Source organism: Hyla sarda, chromosome 3 (assembly GCF_029499605.1).
Source record: "Hyla sarda isolate aHylSar1 chromosome 3, aHylSar1.hap1, whole genome shotgun sequence".
NCBI classification, from domain to species: domain Eukaryota; kingdom Metazoa; phylum Chordata; class Amphibia; order Anura; family Hylidae; genus Hyla; species Hyla sarda.
The window spans coordinates 283,972,385-283,997,044 of NC_079191.1; the positions used below are offsets into that span (position 1 = coordinate 283,972,385).

At 44.8% G+C, this 24,660-nt stretch overlaps 1 protein-coding gene across 6 annotated transcripts in view; it reads left to right on the forward strand.

The window, feature by feature from the left end:
- Positions 1–607: 607 nt before the first annotated feature.
- The window catches only part of MAP3K4 (mitogen-activated protein kinase kinase kinase 4), a 162,712-nt gene continuing 138,659 nt past the window's right edge, over positions 608–24,660 (forward strand). For 2 of the 6 annotated variants that reach the window (XM_056566779.1, XM_056566780.1), the window contains exon 1: positions 1,836–1,876. In XM_056566779.1, coding sequence (XP_056422754.1) covers positions 1,851–1,876 — 26 coding nt within the window. In that variant the 5' untranslated portion in view covers positions 1,836–1,850. Of the gene's footprint in view, positions 1,640–1,835; positions 1,877–7,676; positions 7,744–24,660 lie in introns of those variants that run through there. The other 4 variants (XM_056566781.1, XM_056566782.1, XM_056566783.1 and 1 more) reach the window with 4 other exon arrangements.

Consider the following 24,660-nt stretch of genomic DNA (forward strand, 5'->3'; position numbering starts at 1 on the left):
GCACATGGCCCCTGACTTCCATTCCAAACAATTTTTTTTCCCAAAAGCTCAATGGCGCTCCTCCTCTTCTGAGCATTGTAGTGCGCCAGCAGAGCACTTGACGTCCACACATGGGGTATTTCCATACTCAGAAGAAATGGGGTTACAAATTTTGGGGGGCATTTTGTCCTATTACCCCTTGTAAAAATTTTAAATTTGAGGGAAAACTAGCATTTTAGTGAAAAAAATAATAATCATTTACACATTGCACCATTATAGGGGATTTCCAACATAAAGACCCTCAAATTCACCTCTAAACTTAACTGGTTCCTGAAAAATTCAGATTTTGAAATTTCCGTGAAAAATTGGAAAATTGCTGCTATACTTTGAAGCCCTCTGATGTCTTCAAAAAGTAAAATCATGTCAACTTTATGATGCCAACATAAAGTAGACATATTGTATATGTGAATCAATATGTAATTTATTTGACATGTCCCTTTTCCTTACAAGCAGAGAGCTTCAAAGTTAGAAAAATGCAACATTTTCATATTTTTCCTGAAATGTTGGAATTTTTCACCAAGAAATGATGCAAGTATCGTCGTAAATTTACCTCTAACAAAAAGTAGAATGTCACAAAAAAACCTCGGAATCAAAATTATAAGTAAAAGCATTCCAGAGTGAAATGATAGAGGACAGATTTGCAAAAAATGCTCCAGTCTTTAGGAGTATAATGTGCTTTGTCCCCAAGGGGTTAAAGCAATTCCTGTGCATTTCATGGCTCACATGCACCGAACATCTGGCAACTGTTTTTATTAAACTGTGAAATACGTCGCTTAAAAAACACACAAAAAATATACAAAGTGTGAACTTGGCCTGAGGCCCCGAGGGCAGAGAGTACTGTGGTGCCTCATAGTCTCTAGGGCCACTGTTCATTACAATATGTTAGGGGCCGCTGTTTTCCGAATTCCTGCCTCTCACAGGAGCCCCCGCCTCAGGGGACTTTACATTACGACTTCTCTGCTGGAAGTCACTCAGGGATTTTGTATGGAAATGGAGGTGTTAGGTAAGGACAATAGCATAGGCATCGCAATGACGCCATTCCGTGTCCTGACAATGAGTAACAGTTGAAGGCAACAATCCTTATGTGCCATTCCTCCTGCCTGCAACGTGAGTCACGGCCGCCATACAGGCCTCAGCGGAGGTGTCCTCGCCAGCCGCCTCACACGGCGACATCTTATACGGTACGGCCATCATCTTTCTTATCTCTGGAATGTAATGGGCCCTATCAACCTATTTAGTATCGACTGCGTCCTGCATGGAAGTGGCCGAACTCTGCCCTCCTCCATAAGCAAACCAATGCCTGCCACAGAGCCTCCCCTCTGCAGCTGCCTAATAGTGAGCCACTGCTGGTGAATGGGGGAAGGCGCCTGCGCGGGAGGATCCGGCTCCCTTCCTGGCAAATAGTGATCCGCTCGGTACTTGTCGCTTGCATCTTGCAACTACAGGGGACGAGAAATAAAGAAAAACAGTAAAGACGCGGCGTTTATTCTCGGGTGCAGCACGGCTTTTTGGGGATCATGCATGTGGAGCTGCTCGCCACGGGCTCCCCTGGGATACTGTAACCAGACTAGAGGACGCACGGCAATTCTGCTCTTATGAGGTGGGTGCCGTACATTGCTGTGTGTGACACGGATGTCAGGCTGCCCTTGTCACTAATAACGCCGTCCTGCATGTATGTTCCAGTGCACACAGACAAGCTCTGCACAGTCGGGCGCGGGAGAGGTTGGCATCACTGCTTGCTTGCTAGAATGGAGATCTCCTCACATCCTGCTTGTAGTTTTCCCTCCTTGGGTCCCGGCAGTTTTGCAGCAATGATCCTCTTCCCCGCAAACTCCGGGTATTTATAACTTTTCTGGAAGTTCAGTGGGTGGGGGGCATTTGGGTACAGTAACATGAGGGAGGGGGTAAATGCAGTTTATTTATGTGTGCGATGCCAGGACAGAAGCCTTTGCCACAAGGGAGGTGCTCCTGGTGTAAGCTGGCATCGTACGCTGTAAGCGGGTCCCATTGTATTTCCTTCTACAGATGGTCTTTTGGTGGCTGTCTTCTGTGCCAATGGTAGATGATGGCATAATCTGGGCACTTCACTTTTATCGGATCACTGCTTTATACTAAGGTCCACATAAGTCTGTAGCGCTGCATTTCCTGTTCTCATCACATCAGGATTTTGGGCATCTAACTAATAGAAAGGCATTAGGAGATTGATACATAGCAGGGATTCCCATAGATACCATTCTGATTTATCACCCTTTACATCTATACAGTGCCTGTGAGGAGGGCTGGGTATACTGGTTCATACCGAAATTTTGGTGCTGCACAATATGAATTTTAACCCATACCGCAATACCGGTTTGGCCCCTGCCCCTCGGGAATGAATTATCAGCCCAGCGCTGCGCTGTCCCCACATCGGGGAACTAATCATATGTGACCCACGAGCGATGTTCCCCCCCCAATTAAAGGACATCTATAGTGCAAAATAACTTATCCCCTATCCGAATGATAGGGGATAAGTTATAGATCGCAGGGGGGTCCGAGCACTGGGGCCCCCCGCGTAGGGATCCTCGTTACGGGGCCGCGGCAGTATACAGGAAAGGGGGCGTTCCGTCCCCTCATGACGCGGTGGCCGACACCCCCCCTCCATGAATCCCATAGAGATACATGGAGGGGGAGTGTCTGCCGTGGCTTTCTGCTGGGGACGAAACTTCACTTCCGGCAGACTGCTGCAGCCCGTCCAGGAGATCCCAGGGGGGCCCCAGCGTTTGGACCACCCCGCGATCTATAACCTATGCCCTATCCTATGGATAGGGGATAAGTAATTTTGCACGGGAGTACTCCTTTAATTATCAGCCCAGCGCTACTACTCACATATGTCACCCGCAAGCGCTGCCCTCCTGGTCCTCCTGTTTGTTGCGCTGACGCTCTATACCAGTGGTCTTCAACCTCCAGATGTTGCAAAACTACAACTCCCAGCATGCCCGGACAGCCGTTGGCTGTCCGGGCATGCTGGGAGTTGAAGTTTTGCAACATCTGTAGGTCCGCAGATTGCAAATCACTGCTCTATACTGTATCCCTATGCCCGGGCTGCAAAAGGTAAACAAAATAAACTTTAACTCGCCTTCCCCGTCGGTCCGGACTTGCTTCCCAGGGAATGGAACGTCGGACAGCCGTCAGCCTATCACCGGCCGCAGCGATGTTCCACCTCGGCCGGTGATAGGTTGAGCCCACTGTCATGTAAGAAGCCAGCTTCATACATGACAGTGGGCTCAGCCGGCGGCCGCGACAAACAGGAGGACCAGGAGGCAGCGCTTGTGGGTGACGTGAGTAGTACCCCGATGGGGACAGCGCTGGGCTGATATTTAATTTTGGGGGAGGGGGGGGGATACCGTTATATACCATGGAACCGGTTAAGTTACAAAAATACAGTGATACACATATTTGGCCATACCGCCCAGCCCTACCTGTGAGAAGGCCAGATTGGAGCGGTGTGCATTACATCTTTCTTTTCATTTGCACAGGTTTTAGTAGTCTTTTGGTCTCCATTGCCTGATCAATCTATATAGAAATGATGATAGCTGAACCCTTACATTTTTAGTAGTATTTTGGCTGCTACTGCAAACTCCTCCTGTAGAAGTGTTGAGGAAAGCTCTTCTACTACTGTATCTTTTAAAAGGGTTGAATGGAACGTCGTCATTGATGACCTATACTCAGCATAGGTAATAAATATACACTTGTCAGAGGTTATCAACAACATCCCTAGCAACCAATAGTAAAGTTGCCCACCCCCTCACTGTTTTCTTCCTCGAATATGCTAATATAAAGAATACGCGAAGTTAGGACAAATATTCGTCTATATATTCGCAAAATATCGCTAATTCGAATATGGCCAATGCCGCTCATCACTATTCATAGTGTATGGAGCTGTCTGCTACTGGCTCTATTCTGTGTATGCAGAAGCTACAGTTCAGGCCAGTGTTTCCCAACCAGGGTGCCTTCAGCTGTTGCAAAACTAAAACTCCCACCATGGCTGTCCGGCCATGCTGGGAGTTGTAGTGTTGCAACAGCTGGAGGCACCCTGGTTGGGAAACACTGGCTCAGGCTAACAACTTATTGATAGTCTGCTGGGCATCAGCACCCACAAATCTGATATTAAAGACCTATCCTTAAGATAAAAAGATAATAATTAAAAAAGAAAGTCCTGGAAAAAAAACTCCAATTTGACAGCCACATTTATCAAAAACTTCATATGATGGGGGCAGTGAACTGGGAGGATTATAACATTTAACAAGATCATGACAGGTACTCTTTAATTTTATGTTTTAATGGTTCGGACTTGTATGCAGAGATACCACATATGTTTGTTTATTTTTGTTTACGATACTTTATTCAAAGAATTGTTAAGTACATTAAGTACCTTTTTAAGGGTCTATTCACACATACAGTATTCTGCGCAGATTTGATGTGCAGGATTTTGTGCTGCAGATTTCAATGTAAACTCTATGACTGAACACAGCTTCAAATCCTGCGCATCAAATCTGCGCAGAATACTGTACGTGTGAATAGACCCTTATGCTATAAAATATGTATCAGTGGTCATTAACCCCTTAAGGACACATGACGTCCTGGGACGTCATGGCACCCTGGGCTTTAAGGACACATGACGTCCCAGGACGTCATGGCGTTTTCCGGTCACTACCGCGTGCCGGGCAGAGATCGGAACGGCATGCCTGCTGAAATCCTTCAGCAGGCATGCCGTGCAAATGCCGAGGGGGGTCCAGGGACCCCCGCATGTCGGCGATCACCGGAGATCGCTTGCGAAATCAAGCGATCTTCGGCGATTCGGGTCACTTATGACCCGGTAATAAACGGTGATCGGCGGTGTACAATTCACTGCCAATCACTTGCCATTGCTGGGGAGCGGTGAAAATACTGTTACCGATCCAGTAACGCTGCTATTGGCGGGCGATCGTCCGGCCAATAGCAGAGCGGCAGAGGAGGGGTTAACGGCTCCTTCCCGCTGCTGCACCCGCTCTTTTCGTTCAGTCAGCGGGTGCAGCAGTGAGAAGAACACGTGGATCCCCCCTCAGGAGCCGTAGAATAGGGAGAGCTGATTGCAGTGACAGGTAGGATTTAAAAGGCTTAAAAAAGTTATATAAAAAAAAAAAAAAAAAAAGTACCCCCCCCCCCCTCTCACCTCCTAATAGGTCCCCCAGGGTCCCATTAGGGTCTGATCCCTGACCCTGGGTCCTATTAGGGGTTCAGGGAGCTGCGTGCGCCATCCCCCCCCCCTTTTTTTTTTTTCTGGGGCCGCAGCTTTTTTTTTTTTTTTTTTTAAATAAAAATCCCCCCCTGACCCCCTAAAAGTTCCCCCCCAGGGCCCTATTAGAGTCTGATCCCTTACCCCTGGTCCTATTAGGGGTTCAGGGAGCTGCGTTTGCCACCCTTTATTTTTTTAAATTTATTTATTTTTTTCTTTTATTACTGTTATACAGTTTTTACACCAAGCACCACACAGTACATACTTCCCCGCCCCCACGTAGAAAAAAGGCGATGGTCCGCCGGGCATTTTCGGCAGTGGAGGCTAACTCTTTTTTAGCCTCCGACTCCGAATCTGCCAGTGAGGACGATGAAGATCCTACATTTTTGTGTTCTTCCTCGCCCTCCTCTTCATCTAGTAGTGATGATAAGTCCCCTGTAAGGCGGCGGAGACGCCGCCAGGCGATGCCACGCACCCCCCATGAGAGTGACCCAGTGGCCGACACTAGTACGAGTGGCAATGCTCGTACTCGTAATAGGAGTCCGGCCCCCCAGACAAGTGCACCGGAGCCCCCTTCAGGTGACCCTGTCTGGAGCCCCCAGAGGGTTATCAGCCACGGATTCCTGAGTATGGCTGGGTCCACACTACGTTTTGTCCCATACGGGAGCGCATACGGCAGGGGGGAGCTAAAACCTCGCGCTCCCGTATGTTACCGTATGCGCTCCCGTATGTCATTCATTTCAATGAGCCGACCGGAGTGAAACGTTCGATCCGGTCGGCTCATTTTTGCGCCGTATGCGCTTTTACAACCGGACCTAAAACTGTGGTCAACCACGGTTTTAGGTCCGGTTGTAAAAGCGCATACGGCGCAAAAATGAGCCGACCGGACCGAACGTTTCACTCCGGTCGGCTCATTGAAATGAATGACATACGGGAGCGCATACGGTGACATACGGGAGCGCAAGCTTTTAGCTCCCCCCTGCCGTATGCGCTCCCGTATGGGACAAAACGTAGTGTGGACCCAGCCTATGTTGGAGACTTAGGAATCCGGATTGACCATGCTGGCTTCACTGATCTGGACTTTTTAAAGTTTTTTTTCAGTGACAGCCTGGTCAATCACATGGTGGAGCAAACAAACTTGTATGCCCAGCAGTTCATTGCCCACCACCCAGATTCCTTTTTGGCCAGGCCCAATGAATGGCGCGCCATTGATGCAGTGGAAATGAGGACATTTTGGGGCCTCTCGCTGCATATGGGCCTGGACAAAAAACCTCTTGGCGTATTTTGCTGCATATTTTCTGCTGCGTATTTTCCTACCCATTGACTTCAATGGGAAATAAAATAAGCAGCAGCAAAATATGCCAAATGGAAATGTACCCTATAAGTGCTAAAGGTGGCATAACACTTCTGTTTATGTTTCTGGTTGTCACAGGACCCAGCTGCAGTAATGAATGTGATTGTGGCTGAACAGAGATAAAATGGTTAGTTTTGAATAGTTTTTGTCAAATATTTTAAGTCTTTTGCTTTTGTACAATTGGTGTACCTTCTCTAGTTTCTCATCCTGCTGCTTCTAAGATCCGGTGGCATTCTGCTTCTGCCTCTGTTGGCTCTCTGTACGTCCCTTCTTCTCAGGGGATGGCTCATTCATACTTGTTCTTTATCACAGATTTTTTTGAAAAATATGTTACCAATCGTTAAAAGTCTATGGAGAGTGATTATTACGGGTATTCCATATTATCAGCTCATCAGCATTATTGCACACATTTTTATAAATTTTCTATTAAGTTTAAACTCTTCAGTCATATGACTGTTAATCTTTTTATTTGTACTTTTTCCTGCCAAACTTCATTTAACTATATAATGTTTAATATTACCTTTTTATTAGCATATTCTGACCCCCTATAATGTTATTTTCTTGTCTAGGGTTATCTACAGCTGTTATTGGTATTATTTTAGGGTACATTGAATTTTCTTTTTGGAGCATGTTTTTTTTTTTTGGGGGGGATGTCATGTGACCCTAAAATGCCCTAATTAATTCTAGATCTATACAGTGGGGGATTTATCAGTGCAGAGGAAAAGTTCTCTAGTTGCCCATAGCAACCAACCAGATTGCTTCTTTCACTTTTGAAAAAAAGTAAAAAATAAAAATAGCAACCTGCTATAGGCAAAGGTTCGGCTTTTCCTCTGCACTGATTTTGATAAATCCTCCCGCATACTTTGCATTAACCAATTTTGTCTAATTCTCGAAGGGGTTAATGTAAACCTTTCATACATTTAAGATATTGTGTAGAACTCTCCAAAAAGCTTTGCATGTCTGAGAATTTGCATGTCTGATCCATTCCCCTTACTTATTGTAGCCATTTTTTTCAGTCCATAAAAATCATTTTGTGTTGACAAAAGTGATTTTTATTGAATATAACAGACTGCTGAGGGAGATGTGGTACTGTATAGTAAGTATCTTTTTGCCTGCCAATTGGAAAGTAATATTCTTGCATATTATGTGAAAAGTGTCTGAACATGCTAATTCACTCAGACTTGCCATCTGTTGGAAAGCAAAAGCAGCAAATATGTTGTTGTGGTATAGAGCCATTGGGGGACATTTACTAATCTAGTCTATTCTGGGTATGCTTATAGACCAGCGTATGTGGTAGTCTCCTGTCTATTGTGCTCCTAATTTATCAAAGGTCTCACAGCCCTTGATAAATTCTGTGCTCAGACTTCAGGGTCTACAGCTTAAACTGCATTTAGACCTGCTCCAACATGGTCTGACATTTCAGCGTATTTTGGGCAGATGCGACTTGTCGCACAAAAGTCACACTTGATAAATTCAGCACCAATGCATTTTCCAATGCATTTCCGTCTAAAATAGACTTGCATGCATCATGTTCTAAAAATCCTCTACAGCAAAAGTCGCAGAAAAGTCGCACATATTTAGACTGCGACTTTCTGTGCGACAAATTTAGATAGGAAAAAACAGTCTAAATTGTTTGATAAATCTCCCCCATTGAGTTTGTATTTAAAACTCTGTGTCACTAGGACATAGGGGGAGATTTATCAAAACCTGTGCAGAGGAAAACTTGCCCAGTTGCCCATAGCAACCAATCAGATCGCTTCTTTCATTTTTCACAGGCCTTCATAAAAATGAAAGCAGCAAGCTGATTGGTTGCTATGGGCAACTGAGCAAGTTTTCCTCTGCACAGGTTTTGATAAATCTCCTCCATAGTTGTTTCACTTCTCTAAATTATCTCTATCAAACAAGAATTCTAATAAGACCCCATTCACGTCTCATTTTTTCTTATTGTGCAGGACTTAGAAGTGTGGTACACAAACAGTTGGCGCTTGGGGAAATAGACTGAACATATTCACTAGTTGACTACCTTCAGTGCTATGATGGCTTTAGAAAGGCTCTTTGGACAGAATGGAGAGTCATGCTCATCCCCGCACCACTCACAATAAATAGAATGGCAGCGCGTACATACAAGATTCGCCATTCTTGTTCTGGAGATCACCGTGGGTCCCAGTGGTCAGACCACATCCAAGCTGAATCTTATTCCGCAGCAGTGCCAATAAAGTCCCAATTCCAAGTTGATTTCAATGGGAATCTGCTGCACAGTGCACACGGCAGAATTTCCTGATTCCAGCGTCCACAAAAACATTGAACACGTTGAATGTTATTTCGGATTCTGCAAGAAATCCATTGCCGTCTATGAGACAGCGCATTTCTGAACTGTCCTAGCGGCCACTGGTTAGTCAATTGTGCGGAATGTCTGCATTGGTTTTTCAGGCGGAAATTCCGCACTTTTCACGCCCATGGGAACAAAGTCTATTGTAAAATGAAACCCCCAAACTTTAGTAATATAGGTATAAAATGCAACAGCATTTTATTTTTATTTATTTTTTAAATCTAAATTGTTCCATTACAGTCTATAGGAAAAGTGGCATACGTTGTGGGTGTGTATATAATTATTTATCTATATATACGGTACATATATAATATTCCAGAATAGGATTACTAACATGTTTTAAAACAATTGTCTTGGATTACTGTAGAGCATAGTTTTCTTTGTGTCTTCTCTTTTTTCCTCTGACAGGTATATGTTTTGGTTTTCCCTACATTTAGCCTTTTTTTATTTTATTTTTTTTTACACAACTTTTTTCATTTTACACTGGCTGAACCCAACCTAAGACAGCTAAAAATTATCTCCTATTGTCCTGGAGCCACACTTAACCCTGTGAAGTCTTCTGGTCTTCCACTGAAGATGTCGGCCACTACTTCTGAGATGCACTTGTCTCTGTAGTGATCGCTCGTTCAGCCAGTCACTAGCTGCAGTGTTGTCCCACCTCAGTCAGTGGCTGCTGAGAAGAGTCAATTTCAGTAGTTGCTGCCAGAGCATTTGGCGGGGGATCAGAAGATTTCACAGCAGGATCCGTGATGGACCAAGGTAGGTAATTATATGTTTTTTTTTTTTTTGTGGTGGCCCTAGCACAATATGAGATAATTTTTAGAATCTGGGATACCCCTTTATAGAGAGGAATTCCACATGGGCATTAGTCAGCAGGAGAGTTTTTGTGCAAAAATTTTGCGCAATTTCAAAATAGACAACTTTGGCAAAAGTAACTGAAATGCAGTTCTTCATTCTTGACTGTGCAGTGGACAAGATTTATTAGCTGTGTCTAATAAAATGAATTAAAAATTCATACCACCTTTGCCTTGCTTTAAAGAATGACATCCTACAACAAATTCTGAGGTGATTTTTCATTAGTGCAAAATGTATCAAACTTTGTGCCATTTTGATAAATTTGGCGCACATAAGCCAAAAACACAGAAGAAAAAAAAAAATAACTTTCCCCATTATGTCTGTTTAATCCTTAGCATTAGGAAATAAACCAGGCAGGCACAGCAAACGTGCATTGTGTCTGCCCCATTGTCACAGGCTGCAGGGTAAACGTGCGGTTTTAGGATTAAGGCAATATATAATGTGTGTGTGTATATAAAAATCCATAAAAGAATCCTTAAATGTGCTCTTGCAGTAGCTACATAGCATTCCTTGCATATGTGCATTTCTTTTGAAGGCTTCTACCGTATATACTCGAGTATAGGCCGAGTTTTTCAGCACGATTTTTCGTGCTGAAAACACCCCCCTCGGCTTATACTCGAGTGAACTCCCCCACCCGCAGTGGTCTTCAACCTGCGGACCTCCAGAGGTTTCAAAACTACAACTCCCAGCAAGCCCGGGCAGCCATCGGCTGTCCGGGCTTGCTGGGAGTTGTAGTTTTGAAACCTCCGGAGGTCCGCAGGTTGAAGACCACTGCGGCCTTCAACATCATCCAGCCCCCTCTCACCCCCTTTAGTTCTGAGTACTCACCTCCGCTCGGCGCTGGTCCGGTCCTGCAGGACTGTCCGGTGAGGAGGTGGTCCAGTGGGATACTGGTTCCGGGCTGCTATCTTCACCGGGGAGGCCTCTTCTAAGCGCTTCGGGCCCGGCCTCAGAATAGTCACGTTGCCGTGACAACGACGCAGAGGTGCGTTCATTGCCAACGTACTTCTGCGTCATTGTCAAGGCAACGCCTCTATTCCGGGCCGGAAGCGCGGAGAAGAGGCGCCCCCAGTGAAGATAGCAGCCCGGACCACCTCCTCACCGGACCACATCCTCTCCGGACAGTCCTGCAGGACCGGACCAGCGCCGAGCGGAGGTGAGTACTCAGAACTAAAGGGGGTGAGAGGGGGGCTGGATGATGTTGAAGGCCGCAGTGGTCTTCAACCTGCGGACCTCCGGAGGTTTCAAAACTACAACTCCCAGCAAGCCCGGACAGCCGATGGCTGCCCGGGCTTGCTGGGAGTTGTAGTTTTGAAACCTCTGGAGGTCCGCAGGTTGAAGACCACTGAGGGCGAATGATGAGAAGAGGATGATGAAGGGGGGGTGTGGGGATGATGAAGGGGGGTGGGGATGATGAAGGGGGGGGGTGTGGGATGATAAGGGGATGATGAAGGGGATGATGAAGGGGGGATGTGCGGGATGATAAGGGGATGATGAAGGGGGGATGTGTGGGATGATAAGGGGATGATGAAGGGGGGATGTGCGGGATGATAAGGGGATGATGAAGGGGGGGATGTGTGGGATGATGACAAGGGGATGATGAAGGGGGGGATGTGTGGGATGATAAGGGGATGATGAAGGGGGGATGTGTGGGATGATAAGGGGATGATGAAGGGGGGATGTGTGGGATGATGACAAGGGGATGATGATGAGGATGTTAATGACGGGTCTGGATGATGACAGGGGGGGATGAGGTATTTCCCACCCTAGGCTTATACTCGAGTCAATAACTTTTCCTGGGATTTTGGGTTGAAATTAGGGGTCTCGACTTATACTCGGGTCGGCTTATACTCGAGTATATACGGTAATAACTGCTTATTGTCACATAAATAGAATGCAATAAGCAGGGCTTCTGAGGTGGCCGTCTCTATACACATCTTATCTATCTCATGAAGCTTGGCAGCTTTGTAGCTTTCTGTTTGATTCAGGGATGACCTTTGGATCTTGAGTGGATACAGGTTGGCAGCCACCGGCGGGTGTGACTTCACCACTGTGGAAAATTGTTCCCAGCAACTGGAAGTGCAGAACACTGGGTGTTTCTCTAAACATTCAACCCACTGCTCTATGCCTTTCAGTAGTGACCTTTATGGTATAGCTCAGATGTGCTTTTGTTGCCAAGCTTTACTTGTTACGTCATTCAACGTACTTTACATGACTGTGCTGTTTTTATGCCATGTTATGGCATTTAATCTTTTTATATAATATTGTTTTACTTATGCTTTCCATTTTATGCTAAGCCCTTAAAAAAACCAAAACCCTTGTCATTTCAGAAATGTTTCATCTAAGCCACACTTGTGTTGTAACTTGCAAAAACTTGTACTGTTAACTTTGTTTGTGTGTTAGCCCTAAGGACATACTAGCTATACATGGTTGGGATTTTCCTTATTGCATAGAATGTATGGTTGTCACTCAGTTTGGTTGGCACGTGGCAAAGTTAAAATGATTGAATTAACAGATTACCAGATCTCATCCTTTGTATGTTGGTGCATAAAGGCTAAGATTTTTCCATCACAAGGGTTATTTATCAGCTTCAGTATGCTCCAGAGAAAGTCGTGTAGTTCATTCCAGTCTGACAAGAGTGCACTCATCCAAACCACTCCTGCTCTGGACAGTTCCTGACATGGACAGAGGTGGCAGCAGAGAGCACTGTGGTCAGACTGAAAAGAACTGCACAACTTCCTCTGTAGTATACAGCAGCTGATAAGTACTGAAAGGATTAGGATTTTTAAATGAAGGTAATTAAAAAATCTGTCTAACTTCCTAGCACCAGGAAGTGCCAAAATCAATTTTGCCTCCCTCCTTCTGGCGTCTCAGTTGCTGTCCCTCTTCCTACAGCCCCCACCTTCCAAACGGAGATCACATGACTCAACTGTGAGACGGACCAGCTGACTCCCCTTCTGTGAGGGAGAGTGAGAGACCTGTTCTGTCTAGCAATACCCCTTATAAGCAACCTTACAATGAGCAGTACAGACCAATACACTACTTCACTTCTACCACTTTTCATAAAGTATCAAGTTTTTAATTGTATGTTATTGACATGCCGGTTCCGTCCGCTGGCCTGGGACGCCTTTGTGGTACTTACATTCGCCCACAGCTGAGCCCTCACTCACGGAGTGGCGCTGATGTGAGTACGGCAATCTTACCGTGCGTTTACCCAGTGTGCCGCGCTGTCCAGTGGATCGACCCTTACACCCCAATCCCCCCGCCCCCCGGCCGCTGAAGCTTGTGGTATGTGCAAGGCACGGGCTTGTCATCGGGCACGCCATGTGTTTGCCCGTTGTGCTGCACTGTCCAGGAGGGGAGCACTGAATGGGAGCAAAGGATGCCAGTGACCTGTAGTTTTAAGATGACACGCGGGAAAGGAGAAAGCAAGAGGGCAAGAAGGTAAAACCGAGCGAGGTATAGCTAATAAAAAGGTCAGAATATGATCATGAACACATAATTAATGTCCTAAGCTGATCTGAGCATTTTTTTTTTTCTCCACTCGCCATATAACTCCTTTTAAATGGGTACTCCGGTGGAAAACTTTTTTTTTTTTTTTTTTTTTAATCAACTGGTGCCAGAAAGTTTAACAGATTTGTAAATTACTTCTATTAAAAATCTTAATCCTTCCAGTACTTATTAGCTGCTGAATACTACAGAGGAAATTCTTTTCTTTTTGGAACACAGTGCTCTCTGCTGAATCACGAGCACAGTGCTCTCTGCTGACATCTCTGTCCATATTAAGAACTGACCAGAGCAGCTTATGTTTGCTATGGGGATTTTCTCCTACTCTGGTCAGTTCTTAATATGGACAGAGATGTCAGCAGAGAGCTGTGTGTTCCAAAAAGAAAAGAATTTCCTCTGTAGTATTCAGCAGCTAATAAGTACTGGAAGGACTAAGATTTTTTAATAGAAGTAATTTACAAATCTGTTAAACTTTCTGGCACCAGTTGATTTAAAAATAAGTTTTTCCCATGGCCATGACGGCACAACCTGAGAGAGGGACTCCGCCCCTAGGGACAGGAAACCTTGGAGAATAAAAGGAAGTCCTCTCCATCCTCAGTGGTTTCCTGTCCCTATGGGAAGCCTGGACATTAATACCCCATGTTCTAAAAAAGATTCAGGAGGACAGGGCGAGGGTCATTCTCATAGCTCCGTTCTGGCCCTGCAGGGCATGGTTTTCCTGCCTCCGGGAGATGTCATTAACAGACCCTTGGGTTCTACCAGAACAACCGGATCTTTTGTTTCTGGGTCCTCTATGCCATCCTGATACTCACTCCATGGTACTCCTGCACCTAACTCCATGGAATTTGAAAGGGTAGTTCTGAGAAACAAAGGTTTATCTGATTCAGTCATCTCTACATTACAATCAAGTAGGAAGCCTGTTACCTCAGCAATCTACTTCAAGATCTGGAAGGCTTACTTTAATTTTATAGACCCATCCTCGGTGGACTTTAATAAACCCAATATTGCATCAATCCTGGACTTTCTTCAGAAAGGTTTAGAAAAAGGTCTTAAGTTAGCCACTCTCAAAGTACAAGTATCAGCCCTAGGATCCTTGTTCTCTCAGAGGCTCCAGATTCCAAAACTCCTTAAAACTCCTCTTTGGGATTTAACTTTAGTTCTCAATATGTTATGTGGTGAACCCTTTGAGACAGTTTCAGACACATAACTTTGAAGGCTGCTCTCCTGGTAGCCGTTACCTCTGCTCGTAGAGTAGGTGAAATAGCAAATTTTTCTTGCCTTTAACCATACACTCTATCCTAGATGATAGAATAGTTCTTAGTACTGACCCAGTATTTTTGCCAAAAGTGGTGTCAAATTTTCATTTGTCTCAGGAGGTAGTCTTACCCTCCGACAAATGATAGGGAAACGTCCTTTCATATGCTGGATGTAAGGTGGTGTGTTCTTTCTTATTTGGAAAGAACTAAAGATTTTAGGAAATCAAATAGACTCTTTGTGCAATTCTGTGGACAGAATAAGGGTATTAGTGTTAGAAGTGACACCATAGCTAGATGGATTAGGGAAGCTTAGTCATATGTCTCCTCTGGCCTTTCTTCTCCTGTTGTTCTCATCTCAAGGCTCACTTTACCCGTGCAGTTGCATCCTCTTGGGCTAAGAGGAAAGGGGCCTCGATAGACCAAATCTGTAAGGTGGCCACCTGGTCGTCTCCCTACACTTATAGATTGGATGTGGGGAGCTGTTCTGATTTATCCTCTGGTTGTAAGGTTCTCCAAACCAGGGCTGTGGAGTCGGTAGATAAATGTTCCGACTCTGGAGTTTTTTGTAATTCCGACTCCTCTGTATTAATATGCAAATGTATTTTATACATTCCTTGGAGGAAAGAAAGGCAACATACATGTCATTACCACAGGACTACTGGCTGGGAAGCCAACAGTCTACTGTATTGAACAGTTTGTGTGCTGATCTGCTGCTGAAAATAGGGCAGTTGGAGGATCCAGGAAGGGGCATTTATTATAAAACATGATTTCCCTTGTAGAATCCCATAGTCATGTTTAAAGGGGTACTCCGCCCCTAGACATCTTATCCCCTATCCAAAGGATAGGGGATAAGATGTCAGATTGACGGGATCCCGCTGCTGGGGACCCCCTGGATCACCGCTGCGGCACCGCGCTTTCATTACTACACAGAGCGAGTTCGCACTGTGCGTAATGATGGGCGATGCAGGGGACGGAGCAGCGTGACGTCATGGCTCCGCCCCTCGTGACATCACGGCCCACCCCCTCAATACAATGGACAATAGACTTGTATTGAGGGGGCGGAGCCATGACGTAACAATGCTCCGGCCCCTGTATCACCCGTCATTACGCACAGAGCGAACTCGCTCTGTGCAGTAATGAAAGCGCGGTGTCACAGCGGCGATCCCGGGGGTCCCCAGCAGCGGGACCCCGGTGATCGGACATCTTATCCCCTATCCTTTGGATAGGGGATAAGATGTCTAGGGGCGGAGTACCCCTTTAAGCTAACAATCGAGTTTACAAGTTTTTATAGCCTTTTTCCAATGGTTTACATCTTCAGTCTTGAACTATTGACCCTCCATTCCCTTCACTTATACAAGTGTCTCTAGTCCTGCAAAAAACATATTTACTTAATCCCTTATCAGTGAGAGTATAGGTTACCCATGGGTTCCCTGTAACAGCAGAACACAACACTATGGAAAGTATAAGTATTGCCGCTCCTAATTGTGCGTTGCGTGCCATATAGTGAAGCACATGAAAAGCATGCTTCTTCACGGTCACTTAACGTGTTCGTTTTGCTTTGCGGTTACGTGAGGCACTGCATGCATTGGTCTTTATTCTTACAGTAGAGAAGTCATTAATTATAACTTTTTGTGAATTGGGACATTTAAACTTGCTTTTTTTTTTATTCTAATCTAAATTTAGTAGGAGTCGGTGCATTGTTTGCCGACTCCACAGCCCTGCTCCAAACTGTTATCCCACCCAAATCTTGGTCTCTGGTATTCTCTCAGGTTGTGCTGTCATGGCAAAGGGAAAAGCTGGTAATTACTCACCGGTAATTCTGTTTTCACGAGCCATGACAGCACCGCTTCATTCTCACACTTTTGTTTTTTCTAAATAGTTTATTTTACGGGTGCTTAGATCACTTGGGTGTAGCATATTTAAAATTGATAGATCTTTTTTGATTCAGTTATTGTTCTTGTCATGACTGTTATTAGTAACTAAGTAGGAAGGCTCTTCTATGTCTCTGTAACTCACTGAGGATGGAGAGGACTTCCTTTTTATTCTCCAAGGTTTCCTGTCCCTAGGGGCGGAGTCCCTCTCTCAGGTGGTGCTGACATGGCTCGTGAAAACAGAATTACCGGTGAGTAATCACCGGCTTTTCACCGGAGTACCCCTTTAACCCAGCCATTTTCACCTTAACCCCTTAATGACCATGGACGTGTATACACCTCCAGGGCGGATGAACGTTCCCGCACCAGGACGTGTATACTCGTCCATGGTTCTCGTGGGTGCTGCACAGTGCCCCTACGAGATCGCGGCGGGGACACGGCTGTAACACACAGCCGGGACCCTGCCGCACTGCCGGGACTGAAGTAAACTTCAGTCCCGGCAGTTTAACCCTTACAGCCGCGGTTGGAAGTGACCGCGGGCTGTGAGTGTTATGACAGAGGGAGGGAGCTCCCTCTGTCACCCCTGCAGCACCGTGCAGCGCGATCTCAGGGTGCTGTGTGTGATCCCCGGCGGGCGGGGACCTGCCGCACTGCCTGGACCGAAGACAACTTCGGCCCCGGCAGTTTTACCCTTACAGCCACGGTTGGAAGCGACCGCGAGCTGTAAGGAGTTTTGACAGAGGGAGGGGGTTCCCTCTGTCTCTCCTGTAGCACCCCGCAATGATCGCAGGGTGCTGCTGCTTACCTGGGCAGCCGGGGGTCTTTACAAGGACCCCCAGGTCTGCCCCGGTTATTGCCTATGAGGACGTGCCAGAGGCACGTCCTCATATGCTGCCTGCTAGTGTAAAACTAGCAGGCAGCATATATCTGCAATGCTTGGGAATACTAAGTATTCCAAAGCATTAAAAAAAGTTAAATTTTTTTTTATAAGTGTATAAAAACAAGAAGTATAAGAAAAAAAGTTAAAAATAAATAAATTAAAGTGTAAAAAAAAAATAAAAATTTTAAAAAATAAACACATTTATTAAATAAATTATAGTAAAAAATAAAAATGTATAAGTGTAGGATCACACGGCGCACATCCGCAGCATATTACGTGCTGCGCATGCCCGCCAACAGTTGCAATAATGAGCTCCCTGCTGCGGCTGGGTAGCTTTGTGTGTCCACTAATAGCGGTGGATTTCCTGCCGGCAGTCATGAGCGGACACACTGAGCTACCCAGCCACAGCAGTGATCTCGCCCATGTGACTGCCGGGGGCATCCGCGGTGTGAAATATGCTGCAGATGTGCTCTGTGACCCTACACTGCATCCCATTCATACTGCGTTTCCGCAGTGTTAAAGGTATCCGTCAGCATCACGTCAAAAAGAGTGATGCTGACGTATACTGTAGCAGCTCCAGTCATTTCTGACTGCTACAGTATACATTGGCATCCCTTTTTTGACATGCCAACGGACACCTATACTGCAGAAACGCAGTATGAAGGGGGACTATTCATATAATGATGCCCTGAAAGCCAAAGGGGGCTCCTCTCCTTTGGAACCAAATATGGCCTAAGCGGGGATATTTCCAAACACGGGCTGAGCAACTTAATAAAATATCGGGTGCATTTCTTGCAATATCAGAAGTGATGTACAAAAAATATGCCCCACAAATGATGAATTTGTGAAAAAAGGCAAATTTCGAATTTTTAACACTGACATTGTAATAATTCCTACCCAAAAACGATAGTGTTAAAATACTCACTGGTACCCCCTTGCGAATACCTTAAGAGGTCTAGTTTTTAAAATTGGGTAATTTGGGGGGTGTTCCTATGTTCTACTACCTTTTTAAAATGTCTGCAAACCTTGCATAGCACACAAAAAAAGATGTTCTTTTCAAATTTTCAAAATTTCAAGTTAAATTGTTAGGCTTCTAATTAATTTAAAATGTTAATTAAAAACAAAAAAAATGCTGTCAAAATAAAGTACACATCTGAAAGTATAAGTTTCATAAACTATTTGGTCAGTATGTATAAATATATGCAACCTATTAGTGTTAAAATAGCAAAAAAATTAAATTTTTTAAAAAATTTCATGATTTTTTGCATTGAAAAAAAAAAAATACAAATATCGGCTTACTTTTACTATGTACATGAAGGACAACTTGTGACAAAAAAACAATGTCAGAATTATCGTGATTGGCAAAACATTACCAGAGTTATTCTCTTATAAAGACAGACATCCCCGATTTGAAAAAACAGGCCTGGTCTTTCAGGGGCGTACAGGTTTATTTGTGTTGGTCCTTAACCCCTTAAGGACGCAGGACGTACTCAAACGGCCCCTTTTCCGAGTCCTTAAGGACTCAGGACGTTTGAGTACGTCCTGTGAAATCCCGGCCCCCCGCCGCTAGCTGGAGGGGAGCCGATGCCTGCTGAAATCGTTCAGCAGGCATCGGGGCATATCGCCCAGGGGGTCATTATGCCCCGACGGCCCCGAACAGCCAGAGCCTGCAGGGGTGAGGTGGCACTGGTGCCACCTCACGATCGCCCTGATTCATCGGCCGACCAATCAGGGCGCCTGCTGCGGGTGTCACTCCCGCAACCCGCTCCGCCCCTCTTCCGGAGGACGTGAGCGGGTGCGGGACGTGCACCCCAGGTGCTGGGAACCCGATCCCCGGCATCAATGTTGGGATCGGGGCCCCAGGAGCGACGGCCGCGGCGTAGACGACGAGGGACTGATGTGATGCGGCTGGATCGTTGGAGGTGAGTGGCAGCCTCCTGCTGTTGCTTAGCAACAGCTCCCAGCATGCAAAAAGGGCATGCTGGGAGCTGTAGTTATGCAACAGCAGGAGGCAGACCACCACAACTCCCAGCATGCCCTTATGGGCATGCTGGGACTTGTAGTTTTGCAACAGCTGGAGGCACATTTTTTTCTATGGAAAAGTGTACCTTCAGCTGTTGTGTAACTACAGCTAAAGTGCATGCTGGGAGTTGTAGTAGTGCATCTGCTGGTTGCATAACTACAACTCCCAGCATGCCCGTTGGCTGTCGGTGACTGCTGGGAGTTGTAGTTTTGCAACAGCTGAAGGCACACTGAGTTATGTAGCAAACCAGTGTGTCTCCAGCTGTTGCATAACTACAGTCCCCAGCATCCCCAGCCAAAGTAGTATGCCTCCAGCTGTTGCATAACTACAACTCCCAGCATGCACTGATAGACCGTACATGCTGGGAGTTGTAGTTCTGCAACAGCTGAATGTTTCTCCCCCCCCCCCCCCCCCCCAATGTGAACGTACAGGGTACACTCACATGGGCGGAGGATTACAGTAAGTATCCGGCTGCAAGTTTGAGCTGCGGCAAATTTTCTGCCGCAGCTCAAACTGCCAGTGAGAAACTACTGTGAACCCCCCGCCCATGCGACTGTACCCTAAAAACACTACACTAACACACAATAAAAAGTAAAAAAAACACTACGTATACACATACCCCTATACAACCCCCCCTCCCCTTCCCAATAAAAATGAAAAACGTCTGGTACGCCACTGTTTCCAAAACGGAGCCTCCAGCGGTTGCAAAACTACAGTCCCCAGCATCCCCAGCCAAAGTAGTATGCCTCCAGCTGTTGCATAACTACAAGACCCAGCATGCCCTTCCGCTGTCCGTACATGCTGGGGGTTGTAGCTTTTGCAACAGCTGAAGGCACACTGGTTGCAAAACACTGAGTTTGTTACCAAACTCGGTGTTTCACAACCAGTGTGCCTCCAGCTGTTGCAAAACTACAACTCCCAGCATGCACTGATAGACCGTACATGCTGGGAGTTGTAGTTTTGCAACAGCTGGATGTTCCCCTCCCCCCCCCCCCCCCCCCAATGTGAATGTACAGGGTACACTCACATGGGCGGAGGATTACAGTAAGTATCCGGCTGCAAGTTTGAGCTGCGGCAAATTTTCTGCCGCAGCTCAAACTGCCAGCGAGAAACTACTGTGAACCCCCGCCCGTGCGACTATACCCTAAAAACACTACACTAACACACAATAAAATAAAAAGTAAAAATCACTACATATACACATACCCCTACACAGCCCCCCTCCCCAATAAAAATGAAAAACGTCTGGTACGCCACTGTTTCCAAAACTGAGCCTCCAGCTGTTGCAAAACAACTACTCCCAGTATTGCCAGATAGCCACTGACTGTCAAGGCATGCTGAGAGATTTACAACAGCTGGAGGCACCCTGTTTGGGAATCACTGGCGTAGAATACCCCTATGTCCACCCCTATGCAAGTCCCTAATTTAGGCCTCAAATGCGCATGGTGCTCTCACTTTGGAGCCCTGTCGTATTTCAAGGCAACAGTTTAGGGCCACATATGGGGTATCGCCGTACTCGGGAGAAATTGTGTTACAAATTTTGGGGGTTATTTTCTGCTTTTACCCTTTTTAAAAATGTTAAATTTTTGGGAAAAGAGGCATTTTAGGTAAAAAAAAATTTTTTTTTTTTTACATATGCAAAAGTCGTGAAACACCTGTGGGGTATTAAGGTTCACTTAACCCCTTGTTACGTTCCCCGAGGGGTCTAGTTTCCAAAATGGTATGCCATGTGTTTTTTTTTTTTTTGCTGTTCTGGCACCATAGGGGCTTCCTAAATGCGGCATGCCCCCAGAGCAAAATTTGCTTTCAAAAAGCCAAATGTGACTCCTTCTCTTCTGAGACCTGTAGTGCGCCAGCAGAGCACTTTTCACCCCCATATGGGGTGTTTTCTGAATAGGGAGAAATTGGGCTTCAAATTTTGGGGGGTATTTTCTGCTATTGCCCTTTTTAAAAATGTTAAACTTTTGGAAAACCAAGCATTTTAGGGAAATTTTTTTTTATTTTTTTTTTACATACGGTATGCAAAAGTCGTGAATCACCTGTGGGGTATTAAGGTTTACTTTACCCCTTGTTATGTTCCCCGAGGGGTCTAGTTTCCAAAATGGTATGCCATGTGTTTTTTTTTTGCTGTTCTGGCACCATAGGGGCTTCCTAAATGTGACATGCCCCCCAAAAACCATTTGTTGCTCCTTCCCTTCTGAGCCCTCTACTGCGCCCGCCGAACAATTTACATAGACATATGAGGTATGTCCTTACTCAAGAAAAATTGGGTTTCAAATACAAGTTAACATTTTCTCCTTTTTACCCCTTGCAAAAATTCAAAAATTGGGTCTACAAAAACATGAAAGTGTAAAAAATGAAGATTGTGAATTTTCTCCTTCACTTTGCTGCTATTCCTGTGAAACCCCTAAAGGGTTAAAACGCTGACTGAATGTCATTTTGAATACTTTGGGGGGTGCAGTTTTTATAATGGGGTCTTTTATGGTGTATTTCTAATATGAAGACCCTTCAAATCCACTTCAAACCTGAACTGGTCACTGAAAAAAAGAGAGTTTCAAAATTTTGTGAAAAATTGGAAAATTGCTGCTGAACTTTGAAGCCCTCTGGTGTCTTCCAAAAGTATAAACACGTCAATTTTATGATGCAAACATAAAGTAGACATATTGTATATGTGAATAAAAAAAAAATATTTTGAATATCCATTTTCCTTACAAGCAGAGAGCTTCAAAGTTAGAAAAATGCTAAATTTTCTAATTTTTCATCAAATTTTGGGATTTTTCACCAAGAAAGGATGCACGTTACTACAAAATTTTACCACTATGTTAAAGTAGAATATGTCACGAAAAAACAATCTCGGAATCAGATTGATAACTAAAAGCATTCCAGAGTTATTAATGTTTAAAGTGACAGTGGTCAGAATCGCAAAAAATGGCTGAGTCCTTAAGGTGAAAAAGGGCTCAGTCCTTAAGGGGTTAAGGTGTTAAGGACCCGGCCATTATTTGCACAACTGACCACTGTCACTTGAAGCATTAATAACTCTGGGATGCTTTTACTTTTAAATCTTATTCTGAGAATGTATGTTTGTTTGTTTTTTCAAAATCTTCATTTTTTACACTGGTATGTTCTTGTAGACCCAGTTTTTGAATTTTTACAAGGGGTAAAAGGAGAGAAATCACCCTAAAATTTGTAACCCAATTTCTCTCGAGTAAGGAAATACCTCATGTGTATATCAAGTGTTCTGTGGGTGCACTAGAGGGCTCAGGAGGGAAGGAGCAACAATGGGATTTTGGAGAGTGAGTTTTTCTGAAATGGTTTTTGGTGGCCATGTCACATTTAACCCCTTAAGGACGCAGGACGTAAATGTACGTCCTGGTGCGGTGGTACTTAACGCACCAGGACGTACATTTACGTCCTGTGCATAACCGCGGGTATCGGAGCGATGCCCGTGTCATGCGCGGCTGATCCCGGCTGCTGATCGCAGCCAGGGACCCGCCGGCAATGGCCGACGCCCGCGATCTCGCGGGCGTCCGCCATTAACCCCTCAGGTGCCGGGATCAATACAGATCCCGGCATCTGCGGCAGTGCGCGATTTGAATGAATGATCGGATCGCCCGCAGCGCTGCTGCGGGGATCCGATCATTCAGAACGCCGCACGGAGGTCCCCTCACCTTCCTCCGTCCGGCTCCCGGCATCTCCTGCTCTGGTCTGAGATCGAGCAGACCAGAGCAGAAGATGACCGATAATACTGATCTGTTCTATGTCCTATACATAAAACAGATCAGTATTAGCAATCATGGTATTGCTATGAATAGTCCCCTATGGGGACTATTCAAGTGTAAAAAAAAAAAAAATGTAAAAAAATGTAAAAGTAAAAGTAAAAAAAAAAGTGAAAAATCCCCTCCCCCAATAAAAAAGTAAAACGTCCGTTTTTTCCTATTTTACCCCCAAAAAGCGTAAAAAAATTATTTTATAGACATATTTGGTATTGTCGCGTGCGTAAATGTCCGAACTATTAAAATAAAATGTTAATGATCCCGTACGGTGAACGGCGTGAACGGAAAAAAAAGTCCAAAATTGCTACTTTTTTAATACATTTTATAAAAAAAAAAAATTATAAAAAATGTATTAAAAGCTTTTTACATGCAAATATGGTATCAAAAAAAGTACAGTTCATGGCGCAAAAAATGAGCCCCCATACCGTCGCTTATACGGAAAAATAAAAAAGTTAGAGGTCATCAAAATAAAGGGATTATAAACGTACTAATTTGGTTAAAAAGTTTGTGATTTTTTTTTAAGCGCAACAATAATAGAAAAAGTATGTAATAATGGGTATCATTTTAATCGTATTGACCCTCAGAATAAAGAACACGTCATTTTTACCATAAATTGTACGGCGTGAAAACGAAACCTTCCAAAATTAGCAAAATTGCGTTTTTCGTTTTAATTTCCCCACAAAAATAGTGTTTTTTGGTTGCGCCATACATCTTATGATATAATGAGCGCAAAAAACAAGCCCTCATACTAGTCTGTGGATGAAAATATAAGAGTTATGATTTTTAGAAGGCGAGGAGGAAAAAATTAAAACGTTAAAATTAAATTGTCTTGAGTCCTTAAGGCCAAAATGGGCTGAGTCCTTAAGGGGTTAAGAAGCCCCTATGGTGCCAGAACGGCAACCCCCCTCCCCCACATGGCGTGCTATTTTGGAAACTACACCCCGCAAGAAACGTAACAAGGTGTACAGGGAGCCTTAACACCCCACAGGTGTTTGAAGACTTTTCGTTAAAGTTGGATGTGTACATTTTTTTTTTTGTGGTAATAGGAGAAAATGACCCCCCCCCCCCCAAATTTGTAACCCCATTTCTTCTGAGTATGTAAATACCCCATGTGTGGACGACAAGTACCCTGCTGGCGTACTACAATGCTCAGAAGAGGAGTCACATGGCTTTTGGAAAACAAATTTAGCTGAAATGGTTTTTGGGGGGCATGTCGCATTATGGTACCAGAACAGCAAAAAAATACGCACATGGCATACTATTTTGGAAACTACACCCCTCGAGGAATGTAGCAAGGGGTACAGTGAGCCTTAACACCCCACAGGTGTTTGACAAATTTCCGCTAAAGTTGGACGGGAAAATTGAAAAATGTGATTTTTTTTCACTAAAATGCTTCTTACCCCAAATTTTTCATTTTCACAAGGGGAAATAGGAGAATAAGCCTCCCAAAATTTGTATCCCCATTTTTTCTGATTATGGAAATACCCCATATGTGGATGTAAAGTGCTCTGTGGGCGAA